This window comes from Nannospalax galili, unplaced genomic scaffold (genome assembly GCF_000622305.1).
Source record: "Nannospalax galili isolate Female #2095 unplaced genomic scaffold, S.galili_v1.0 scaffold1750, whole genome shotgun sequence".
NCBI lineage: Eukaryota > Metazoa > Chordata > Mammalia > Rodentia > Spalacidae > Nannospalax > Nannospalax galili.
The window spans coordinates 36016-48915 of NW_008329031.1; the positions used below are offsets into that span (position 1 = coordinate 36016).

The following is a 12900-nucleotide window of genomic DNA, read 5'->3' on the forward strand; positions in this document are numbered from 1 at the left end:
CATAGATTTGGTCTTTTCATGGTGTCCCACATCTCTTGCATATTCCATTCCTGTTTTTTTTTTTTTTTATTTTCCATACTCTTTGCTTGAGTAGTCCAGTTCTTCAACTTTATCTTCTGGGGTTGATATTCTATTTTCCATTTCATTCATTCTAGAGGTGAGGCTTTCCCCTGTTGTTTTAAGTTGGCTTATTGAGTTTTGCACTTCCTTCTTCATTTCTGCCTGAATTTTCTTCAATGTTTCTATCTCTTTTGTGAATTCATTCAGAAGTTTATCCCTATCTTCTTTTAGCTCTTTGATTTGATTGTTCATGTGTTCTTTAAATTCATTGAATTCCTTGATCATGTTTATGATTGTTCTTTTAAGTTCAGTGTCCTGGGTAATCTCTAAGGGGTTCTCCTTGTAGAACTCTTCTGCAGGATTGGGGGGGTTTGCTGGGGACATAGTGTTTTGGCTTTCCATTTTATTATTCTTTCGTCATGGTTTTGGCATGTGAATTTCTTTTGTTTATGATTCTGATATGAGAATTAAGTTGAAGTATGCTTCTCTTTGTATTATCCGGGTGCCTAGATCCTTTCTTTATTGGTTATGTAAAGTTGGTTGGTACAGGGTTCAGGTTCGCTCAGGTATATTTTGGAGGGAACTGATGGCTTCAGATCAGCCAATCAGGGGTACCCACAGAAGCCCAATTCAGGTTCTAGTCAGGTACTCTCAGGCTTCCTTCACCATGTGGAGGCAGGATCCTGTATCTCTCAGGCAGTCCTCTGCGTTGTCTACCCTATGCCAGAGGGAGGCGGTGGGGGTGGGTGCAGAACTCTCTGGCGGTCTGCTGAGATCCTAGCCTTAGCCTACCAAAGGCCAATCTGCCCTGGAACCTTGGGAGGGGTCTCACAAAATCCCAGGTAGGGGAATGGTATGGCGCAGTTAGGAGAAGCTCACCACCATGTGGAGGCAGGATCCAGGGCCTGTTAGGCTGTCCCCTGGGTTCTCAGGCCCTCTGGTAGTTGGAAGCCAGAGGGAGGCTAGAACCTGGCACTCTCTTTGGCAGTCTGCTGAAGCTCCAGCTGCTACCCCGATGGCGGTCTGAACCCACTCTCTCAGGTGCTCTTTTTTTTTTTTTTTTTTTTTTTAAATGTATATCGTGTATGAGTCTGTGTGCGTGTATGTTGTGTGTGTGAGTACCTGTAGAAGCCAGAAGAGAACATTGGATCCCCTGGGGCTGGAGTTAAAGGCATTTGTGAGCTGCCTGATGTGGGTACTGGGATCCAGACTCCATTCCTCTGGAGTAGCAATTGCTCTTAACCACTGAGCTTTTTTTCCAGCCCATCGTTTCATATCTTTAACAACATCTTTTGGAGAAAAGAGCGCCTTAATTTTGACATCTTTTCATAGATTATATTTTTTGGTGCATTATCTAACTTTTATTTTTGGTGTTGGAGATTGAACCCTGGGCCTCATGTGTGCTAAGCAGAGGCTGTTCATCTGAGCTGTACTCTCATCCTCTGATCGTAGAACGCTCTACCTAAGAGAAGGGAAGACAAAAGGACTTGGCTCCTGTGTTTTCTTTAGGTTTTTTAGGTCTTACATTTAGGATATGCTCCATTTTTGGTTTATTTTCGCATACAGTATGAGCATAGGTCAAGGTTTTTTGGTTTTGTGCCTTTAAAAAAAATTGTATTTGGATATCCAGTTATTTAGCACCATTTGTTGAATAAGTAAAATGGCAGTGGATGTTATGCAGACTTCTTCCTTCAAGAATACCTAGTAGTTTAAAGACAAGTATCTGAGAAACATGTACCCAAGAACGTAGAGATGAAAAGTTTGACTGTATCTCCTGGAGGGAGTGGAGTGGATTATTATGCTTGAAGTGTAACGGAAGAGTGAGCACTGGAGCAAGATTGGCCGCTGCTATATTATGAATAATGAAATTTTAACAACTACAGAGTTGGCTGGAGAGATGGCTCAGTGGTTAAGAGCACTGGCTGCTCTTGCACAGGATTCCCAGTACCCACATGGTGGCTAACAACCTCTGTAACTCCAGTTCCAGGGGCTCTGACGCCCTCTTCTGCAGGCATTGTTTGACAGGGGTGCACTTACACACATGCAGTCAATACACCGATACACGTAAAATAAAAATAATAAAAATATTTTTTAAAATACAGAGTTATAGTTTCTGAAATAGTGCTAAGCATGAAAAAGAAGGTGTCTATAGTGTGGTTTTCCACCTGCCAGCTTTTATCTCTTTGTAAGTCCAGAATATTTCTTTGTTGTTTAAGTGGAATAATATGGAAAATACTGGAATGTGTCATCAATACAGTAAGAATGTGTATTTTATGTTTTTGCTGTGGACTATAATCAGAATGGTTTGAAAGCCACTCTTCTAGAATGACCAGTTTATTTGTGATGGAAAACAATTTAAAATAGTATCCTTTATGTTTTAGGTGTGAGTTCTTGATACGCATGAAAGGGCAGGAGTTTGTTGATGAGATTCAAGCTAGATATCCTCATCTTCTTGAACAGGTAAGCAGGTAAAATTAATATACAAGGGCTGGAGAGATGGCTCATTGCTTAAGTGCTTACTGTGCCAGCATGAGAATTTAAGCTTAGATCCCAGTACCCATGTAAAGAACCAGGTTTGGTTATGACCCCAGCACTAGAAGATGGACATATGTGGATTCCTAGAGCTCACTAGCCAGGCAGTCTAGCCATTTGGTGAGTTCTGGATTGAGTGAGAGAGACCCTATCTCAAAAATAAGGTAGAGAGCTATTGAGAAAGATACCCCATGTCTACTTCTACTGTCTTAGTTACATTCTGTGGCAAAACACTCTGACCAAAACCAACTTGGTGAGGAAAGGGTTTATTTGGCTTACATGTCCCATCACAGTAGTTCATCCTTGAGGAAAGCCAGGGCAGGAACCTGGAGGCAGGAGCTGAAACACATACCCTGTAGGAATGCTGCTTACTGGCTTGCTCCTCTGGCCCTGTGCTCAGCCTGCTTTCTTACACAACCCAGGAACCCAGGACCACCTGCTTGGATGTGGCATTGCCCACAGTGGACTGGGCCCTCCCACATCACTCAGTAATCAAGAAAATACCTCACAGACATGCCCAGAAGACAGTCCAATAGAGGAAATTCTTTGATTGAAGTTCCCTCTTCCCAGGTCTGTCAAGTTGACAACCAAAACTAACCATCACATGGCAATCTCTGACCTTCACACGTATGCCCACACATTTTCACACCCACAGGGATGCATACATATACCCTCCACACACAAATAAAACATTGAACTATGCTAATTTCAGAAATAATTAGAAGTGAGATGTGTGTGCGTGTGTGTGTGTATGTTATACACACACACACACAGACAGAGTATTGGAGTTTACTAGAGATTTCCATAGATTTTAAGCACTAGAAAAATAAAGGTGCTTAGAAAGAAGACATACCTGAGAATGTGGGTATACAAGTCTCAAGGTCATCTACTTCTAGGTACATGTTTTGTAGCCATGTTAATGGCACCCCAGATAGATTTGCTACCGACTTATTCAAGGCTCCTTATAAAATGTAGGTTTTAGTTTTAGCTTTAAAAAAAATCATATATCCTGTCATTGTATAGATTTTTATGTGGTTAAAGGTATCTTCGATGTCTCTTTGGTCTTCAGAAAAACAAAAAAATAACTTGTTAGGAGTTGAGACCTTTTGAGAGTTACCCACCTGAAATACTACTTTCCAGGTGGATTAAGAAACTGCTTTGTGTCTTCCTGTTCTACTGAAATGGAAGATGTACTTGAACTCTAATTTGGAAGTAAAGTTTAAGGATAGTAATATTCTAATTATGACAGAGCAAAATAAAGTAGATATGCATTTATGTATAATTTATTTTGGATTTTTGAGACAAGGTCTCATATAGTTGGGGCTGTCCTTGAACTCTTGATTCTTGCCTCAGCTTCCCAAACAGCTGAAATTGCAGGAGCTCCCCACCACACCTGGTTTAAAGTGAAGTATTTAAATTACCCAGTTTCCAGAGGGTAAGTACATTTACTTAAAGTAAATGTTGTCTGTGGCTCAGTCCTATAATCCCAGTATTTGAAAAGCTGAGGCAGGAAGATTGCTGTGAGATCTAAGCCAGCCTCAGCTACAAAGTGAGACCCTATCGAAACAAGACAAACCCCTTGTCTTACTCTACATATTGTTTGAGATTTCTGGTTTTACCTATTCACTTTTCTTTTATAGCTGTTGTCAACTTCGGACACTCCTGAAGAAAATCCTGACCCTCCTAGTATGTATGAACGCTCTTAACTTTTAGATGGTGAACTTTTATAAGACTATTAGAAATGAATGTGTAAAGAAGAAGGGTAGTGGCCATTCTGAAGTCATGGGAGATACTGGGAAGTTAACTAGCAAGTTTGTGTGTCTGCTAAGGTTTGTGACATTTTAAGAGTTTAGGGCATTTGTCCTAGTCTCTAAACTGTTGACATTTTTAACTGAGGAAACAAGACACACACAAAAAATAACACGTAGCTCAAAGCAGGGCAAGTGAGAGGCACAAATAAGGGCTTCCTCAGAGAGGAAAAGGCTCCTGTGAGCTAGAGTGCTTTAGGAAGGTCCCGTTTACAGGTGATTTAAGAATTGGGCTAGATGTAGGCTAATTCAGTGCAAAGCTGTCTTTGGATTAGAAGTGGGATGATGTCAGATTTGTAAGTGGGATAGAAAGATGACCACGATAGGGCTGGAGAGATGGCTTAGTGGTTAAGAGCATTGACTGCTCTTGCAGAAGACCTGGGTTCGATTCCTAGCATCCACATGGCGGCTACGAACCGTCCTTAACTCCAGTTCCAGGGGAATCTGAAGCCCTCTTCTGACCTCTGCGGCATTACACGACATGGGTGCACTCACATACATGCAGGCAATACACTCATACACATAAAATAAAAATAAATTCTTTTTTGAAAAAGAAAGATGACCAAGATAAATAAATCATAGTAACCATGATTCAAGGGTAAGGGATTTGGTCCTATTTGAAAGGAAGGAGGAACTATGTGGTAACCGTCTTTGTATAATGGAGCTGGGTGAGTGCTTCCTGTTCTTAGTGTTGGTGATGCTGGTGCTGAGACTAGAATCCAGGGCCTTAATGTGTTAGGCGCATGCTGTGCTGTGCCACATCTGCAGCCTCTTAAAATTTATAAACACAGCTGCCCAGTGGGCTGCCCTGTGTTCTGCCTTTGTTCCCTTATGAAAGCACTGTGTCAATCTTCAGAATGACTATTTCACATTTTCTTCACAAATATCTTCTCATCATAAATTTCTTTAAAAAGCATTCTATGTGTGCACGTATTTGATGTATGTGGGCATGTATGTGCCACAGCACACGTTGTGGAAGTCAGAGGACAACTCTGAGGGGTTGGTTCTCTCCTTTTCCCTTTCCTTGGGTTCCAGGGTTCAAACTCCACAGTCTGGCATGCAGGAAAGTGCTTTACCTGCTGGGCTACCTTGTCAGCCCTCTAAGCTCTGTTATTTAGCTTATAACTTCACCTTGCAGAGAAAATAAATGAGTGAAAAGAACCTTTTTTCTCCTTTTCAAAACTACTAGTCTTTGTCTACTCTCTTCTCTGTTCTTAATTTTTTTTTTTCTATTTTGGTGGTTTTGTTTTTGTTTTTGTTTTTGTTTGTTTTTAGATAGGGTTTCCCTGTAGCCGCAGCTAGCCCGGAACTCTCTCTGTGGACCAGGCTGGCTTCGAACTCATAGAAACCAACCAGCCTCTGCCTCCCAGATGCTGGGATTAAAGGCTCTTATTTACATGGTTTCATAATATGGCCCATACTGGCTTTGAACTTGGGATCTTCTGGGCTCAGCCTCTGAGTGCTATATTACAGGAATATACCACCACACCTGGCATCATCCTCTGAATTCTGTCCCTTACTGTTAATTTGTAAATGTTGCTTTGACGGTGCTTTACCCTTCTCTTTATCCTGGTCTCTGAAAACTACTGTATTATATTAGTAGATCTGCTACTCTGTCTGATACCAGCACTTGATAGAGTTGAGTGCTTCTGAGACACTGTCTCAGTGTGTAGCCTTGACTGGCCCTGCACTTGAGATCTTCATCTTAGCCTCCCCAGTGCAGAGGTTACAGGCACACTTTACCACACCAGGGTTTTGTCCTTCCTGAGACATCCCCTTTGGTTGGCTTCCCTGACATCACAAATTAAATCTCAGGTCAATCCCATCTTTGGGCCAAAATAAGTATCTCAGTAAATTGACCAAAACACAAGTTTTCCCCGCCTCCTCAGATGCACTCCTTCTCTGGCCTTCATCTCAGTTTGTGGTAGGTACTCGGCTACAGAGTTTGTTAGGGTTTAAAAGTTGGTATCATACTGTTTCTATGTTTTGAGTCTCTTAGAAATCTTTATTCTACCTTTACAACCTCTCCCAGATACTCACCATCTCTACCAGTGTCAGCCTAACCCACACCAGTTTTCTTCTGCCCTAACAGTGCTCCCTGATTCCAGTTTGCCCCAGAGTTCATGTCCACAGAATTCCCAGTCACCCTTTGAACACAGAAGCCAAATTTTATTAGACCGCTGCTCTCAAGACTGTCGTAGAGTATTCTGGAAACTTGGAATAGTGTGTGAACTCTACAAAACTCCATGTTGTTTGAGTGCTGTCCTTGCTGACCTGCTCCTTCCAGTCCTCACCAGGGCAGCTTTGTTGTCTTTTAAGATCTTTTTACATTCTTTGAGTATGAAATGCTCTTTGAGACATTCACATAGATTACTTCATCATTTCAGTTTTAGAGTTTTACTTGTTGGTTTTTGATTTTATTTGGGGGGGGCGGGGTTTGCTGGGGATTACAGCTCTGTTTTGATATTATCTCTTCAGATGTACTTTTGACCAGGCTTGCTCTCTACATATTTTTGACATTAGATATTTATGTTTACTTAAGTTTCCAGCAGATGGCAGTAAAGTGTCTTGGAAAATATGATTATAATTTAACAGAAAGACAGTATGACCGTGCATTGACTCTGCTAATAGAAAATGCTTCCCTGCTGGGCGTGGTGGTGCACATGCCTTTAATCCCAGTGCTAGGGAGGCAGAGGCAGGCGGATCTCTGTGAGTTCAAGGGCAGCCTAGTCTACATAGTGAGTTCCAGGGCAGCTGGGGCTACAGGGAGACCCTGTCTCAAAAAGACAAAAAAAAAAAAAAAGAAAAAAGAAGATGCTTCCCTGACCACCCTGTCAGAAGTGGCCTCCTGCTTCCTGTTTTCTTTCCATTAACTTATAGTATACCTTTTTTCTTCATAACTTTTATCTATATCCAAATTTTTTTTTTCTCATTTATTTATAACTGCGTTTTCATTATGTCTTTACTGTACGTAGCCTCTTTGTTACTTTCTCTGTCTTAGTTAACTCCATTTCCAGGGGATCCGACTTACCCTTCTGGACTTGGAGGGCATTGTATGTCACAGGCACACTTACATACATGCAAGGAAAACACATAAAATAAAAAAATATATATATTTTTTTAAGAGCTTGTTTAAGTCTTTGTATATGAGTGTCAGGGATGGAACCCAGGACCTTATCCATGCCATCCCCAAGTCTATTTCCTTAAGGAATCTTTACAGTTTCCCCCTATTTTCCTGGCTGGAAGTAGTTACTCACTTCTTTATCTTTGTGGCACATTGGTTTAAAAAAAATGAATGCATATCAGAATCATTTGGGGTAATATTTTTAAATTACTTATTTAATTTATTGGTGTGTGTGTGTGTGTGTGTGCGTGTGCGTGTGTGTGCATGCACACATGTCATGACAGGTGTGGAGGTTAGAAGACAATTTTCAAGAATCATTTCTCTCCTACTGTGGGTTCTAGGCATCTGTCTCAGGTAGTTAGGCTTGCCAGGTTTACCTGCTGAGTTTAGCCTGCCTGATTTTGGAAGAATTTTTAAAAATTGTTTTTTAAGATTTATTATTTTTATTTCATGTGTATGAGTCCTTTGTCTACATGTATGTATGAGCACCACATGCATGCAGAGACCCTAAGGGGGTGTCAGATCCCGTAGAGCTGGAGTTAAGGCAGTTGTCAGCTGCCATGTGGGTGCTGGGAATCAAATCTGAATCCTCAGCAAGGGCAGAAAGTGCTCTTAACCAACCATTGAGCCATCTCTGTAGCTCCCCCAGTTTTTAAAAATTACATACATGTATTTATTGTGTTTACATAGGTGCATGTGCCATAGTATGTGTATAGAAGTTAGAGGACAGCTTGTGGGAATTGATTCTCTCCTTCCATCATATGGGTCCTAGGGATTGAATTTAGGTTGTCGGGCTTGGCAGCAAGTACATTTACGTGCTGGGGCATCTCACCAGCCCTGGAGAAATGTGGTGGTGGTGGTGGTGGTAGTGGTGGTTTTGTTTGTTTGTTTGTTTAGTTTTGATTTTTTGAAACAGGATCTTACTTTCTAATCTTGGCTGGCCTGCAACTTGCTATGTAGACCAGGCCTCGAATTCACAGAGGTCCGTCTGCCTCTGCTTTCGAAGTGCTGGGATTGAAGGCATACACCACCATCCCCTGCAAATGTACATTTGTGTGTGTATATATGTGGGGAGGGGGACAGATTGCGAATGAAACCTAGACCCTCATGAATGCTAGACAAGCACTCTACCACTGAGCTCCAGCCCTGGCCTCTCCTGGAGACATTTTTAGCAATTCAGATTCTTAAGCCTATTTCCCAGAGATTCTTTTTATTAAGTAGGGCTAGGATTTATGCAATGTAGAATGTGATTTTTTAAAATACATAGCATATTGACTATACTCTCATTTAACCATTATCAAGTTCAAATTTTATTGCAGTTACAGATAATTAATGAGTATAGTATGTTTTCCTTATTAGGCTATGAGAATAAAAGCGCCATAGTCACTTTTTTCCATAGTTTACATTTTGTGGAATTTAATAGTAGCAAACTGTGCTTTCAAACAGTCGTGCATTTTGGCTCTGGAGAAGGCACTTCAGAAGATGCGGTCATGATGAACACACCTGTGGTTAAAGCGGCTTTGGAAATGGGCTTCAGTAGAAGCCTGGTAAAACAGACAGTTCAGCGTCAAATCCTGACCACCGGCGAGAACTACAAAACCGTCAGCGATCTTGTGTCAGCACTTCTGAGCGCTGAAGATGAAAGAAGGCAAGAGGAGAAGGAGAGGCAAGCTGAAGAAGCAGCTTCAGGTATTTCGGATGCTAGTTACCTCCATTGTTGATCAGTGTGGCTCCTAGGACTGTCACATATATTAGAGGGCGGCACCCTGGTCTCATACCCACAAATTGTTGGTGCCATCCCCCGACCCCCAGGCCTTAATAAACTGCCTCTTTGCTCCTCTTAACAGCATTTTTCTGGAGCCCAGAATGGCTTAATGAATTTGTTACCAGGGCTGGCCTTGAACTCCCGATCCTCCTGCTTCCACCGCCTAAGTGGCTGGATTACAGGTATATGCCCCAATACCCAGCTTTATAATAAACTTTTCTTGAGCTATAATCACCTCTCTTCCTCATAAATAGCTCAATTGTTTTTTAAAAGTAAGAGTTAAAAATTGATTCAGAGCTGGTTGTGGTGGTGCATACTTACATTCTTAGCATTCAGGAGGCTGAAGCAGAAGTATCCCAACCGAGTTCAAGGCCAGCCTAGGCTATATAGCAGAAACCTATTTTTAAAAGTAAAACCAAAAGCAAAGATTCAGATCTTTTCTCTACTTTTTAAGTCTGCTTCAAGTCTGATTTCTAATATGTTATTTACCTAGTAAACCTTGGTAGATGATCCTTACACAAAACCTAGAGCATAGGATGGCATCCTCAGTCTTGGTGACAATCCTTGCCCAGCCCAAAGATAGCAAGGAAGTGATTTCGGTGTTCATCTGAATTCTATTACATCTTAGCCTCCCCAAACAAGTCCTTTGGTCAGTTATTTCTTCAACACGTTTATAAATATTTAAATACATACTAGAACTAAATAATGTGGAAATGGTGGTGATTCTTAAGGAGTAAGTAGTCAAACTGGGAAGACTGGGATGCCAAAGGCAGGGTAAAGAGCTGGCCAAGGACCAGTGAGATGGCTACTGAGCCTGATGATGTGAGTTGGATCCCTGGGATCCACATTCATGTAGATAGATAGAAGAAAAGCAGCTCCTGCAAGCTGTCCTCTGAACCTCCATACTCACGCCAAACAAAAACCAGGAGCCAGTTGAGAACTGAAGATTTGAATGGAGTGCTGGGTTAGGAGATGCTTTTCTTTTTAAGCTTTTAAGTAAAGCTAGAAATGGTTTGGGCCAGTGGGGACACTTGCTGCCAAGCCTCACAATCTGAGTTCGATCCCAGGACCCATATGTTGAAAGGTGAGAACAAACTCCTGTGACTCCAACAAGCCATTCCTGCTGTTCTGTGTCTCACCATCTCGACATGAGGGTCAGCAATACTGGTTTGTTTAATTGACAAGACTTTTTGAATGAGACAGTTTGTGTGCCTGTACTCATACAAAGTAATGTAATGTAAATAAAAGTATTTTAAATTCTGTGGTGGAATAGAAAGGGGTTACATTTTTTACTATTCTTAAATTTTCTGCTTATTTTTTAACAAAATAAAGGAGAAATCCTAGGATGTATTAGTATCTATCAACTCAGCAGAGTTCCTCTATGTGCTATATAATATCTTAGTTTAATCTTTGGAAGTTTTCCAAATGACAGACGTTGATGTGCAAATAAGTCCTTCATGTTCTCCAGTGAGGAAATTATCCCTAGGGTTGTTTGGTAGTGACTGAGTGCAATTGGAGGCATTGGAAATTTAATGGAATTTTTTTCTTGCTTGTTTTTAAATGAAGGCGACTTGTCATTAATTCGGAAGAACAGAATGGCCCTCTTTCAACAATTGACATGTGTCCTTCCTATCCTGGATAATCTTCTAAAGGCCAATGTAATTAATAAACAGGAACATGATATTATCAAACAAAAAACACAGATACCTTTACAAGCAAGAGAACTGATTGACACCATTTTAGTTAAAGGAAATGCTGCAGCCAACATCTTCAAAAACTGCCTAAAGGAAACTGACTCCACATTATATGAAAACTTATTTGGTGAGTTTGCTGGGAAAATTATTTAGATATCCACAGGGTTTTGTTCATCTCTGTTGAACAAGCAAAATAAATCCAATTACCAAACTATAATCTTTACATTTTACTTACTCAATAATAAAGTGGTGTCTTTTATTACCCATGTAGTATTCCTGATCTATGAGTAGGTAGTAGGTAGGAAAAAAATAGTACGTAAGAAAGTTCTGTATTTGGTAGGGTGATGCTTATTTCAGTATGCTTTCTTTCTTCAGTGGAAAAGAACATGAAATACATCCCAACAGAAGATGTTTCAGGTAAAATAGAATTAGGATGTAAAACCAACATAATTACTACTTTTTTTTTTTTTATCTAAAATGGAAGCCAAATTTCACTAAGTTCTTTTTGTTACTAGGTTTGTCATTGGAAGAGCAACTGCGGAGATTGCAGGAAGAGCGAACATGTAAAGTGTGTATGGACAGAGAAGTTTCTATTGTATTTATTCCTTGTGGACATCTGGTGGTATGCCAGGAATGTGCCCCTTCTCTAAGGAAGTGCCCGATTTGCAGGGGTATAATCAAGGGGACTGTTCGTACATTTCTCTCCTAAGTGAAAAATAAGCTGGGTCTTAGCCTGTACTGAGATCTTTAAAGTATTCTTGGACACCAGAAGCCGTCTGAAACAAAAAATGAATAACTGGTTCTTCAGCTAGGACATTCATGTCTGTTCTGCTTGGGACTTAATCTTGTTCATGAAAGGTAGTATTATATATTTAGTATTACTCTGTTTAGTTGCAAGGGAAGGTGTATGTTGGATGAGGTAAAGCATATATGTTTGAGCACAGGAGAAGTGATGGGGTGATGCCAGTTGTGTCATTTTAGGAGTTACTGGACTTGATATTCTTTGTAAAGACGTTGGTACCAAGGCACAGTGTAGCGTAGAACTGGAAACCCAAAGCTCTGGAATTCAGCGGAGCTGGGCTGCCACATTCTATTTGGTGCTTTTCACTTCTGTAAAGTAAGGATTTTTCTGTTACCAGTCGATAAAATTCTCCCTAATTTGTGAAAAATATCAATAAAGTGCTTTGAAAAGGCTTCAAATATGTTTTATACCCTGATTTAAAAAGTATTTTGGGGGGCTTTAGAGATGGCTCGGGGTGGTTAAGAACACTGGTTGTTCTTGCAGAAGACCCAGGTTCGAATCCCAGCACCCACATGGCAGCTAACAACTGTCCATAACTCCAGTTCCAGGGGATCTAACAGCCTCTTCTGTCCTCTGTGGGCATTGTACGACACGGGTGCACTTACCTACATACAGGCAATACACACATACTCATAAAATAAAATATTTTTTAAAAAGTATTTTCATATATCTTTGTTGTACTCAATTGCTGTTAAGTAAAAACAGTTGGATTCATGAAAAAAAATTATTTTTAAAGGTTGTCTTAGTTTCTTCATTGCTGTGACAAAACAACTGACCACTACCAACTTGGGGAGGAAAGGGTTTATTTGTCTTATATCTCCTGGGTCACAGTTCATCAGGGAGCCCAAGGTAGGAACTCAGGGCAGGAACCTGGAGGCAGGAGCTTGAATACAGGCCATGGAGGAACACTGCTTATTGGCTTGTTCCCTTGACGCATGCTCAGCCTGCTTTCTTACGCAACATAGGCCCACCTGCCCAGGGGTGGCACCACCTACAGTGGGCTGGGTCCTCCCACATCACTTATCAAGAAGATGCCCCTCTGACATGGCCACAGGCCAGTCCAGTAGAGGCAGTTCCCCAATTGAGGCTCCCTCAACCCAGGTATGTCAAGTTGA

The 12900-nt window shown here is 41.0% G+C and overlaps 1 protein-coding gene across 1 annotated transcript in view; it reads left to right on the plus strand.

Moving 5' to 3' along the window:
* LOC103731538 (baculoviral IAP repeat-containing protein 2) overlaps positions 1-12183 on the plus strand; it is a 28596-nt gene extending 16413 nt beyond the window's left edge. The window contains 6 exon segments of the mRNA XM_029561951.1: positions 2442-2520; positions 4233-4278; positions 8971-9213; positions 10856-11110; positions 11359-11400; positions 11499-12183. Coding sequence (XP_029417811.1) covers positions 2442-2520; positions 4233-4278; positions 8971-9213; positions 10856-11110; positions 11359-11400; positions 11499-11692 — 859 coding nt within the window. The 3' untranslated portion in view covers positions 11693-12183.
* The last annotated feature ends 717 nt before the right edge of the window (positions 12184-12900 follow it).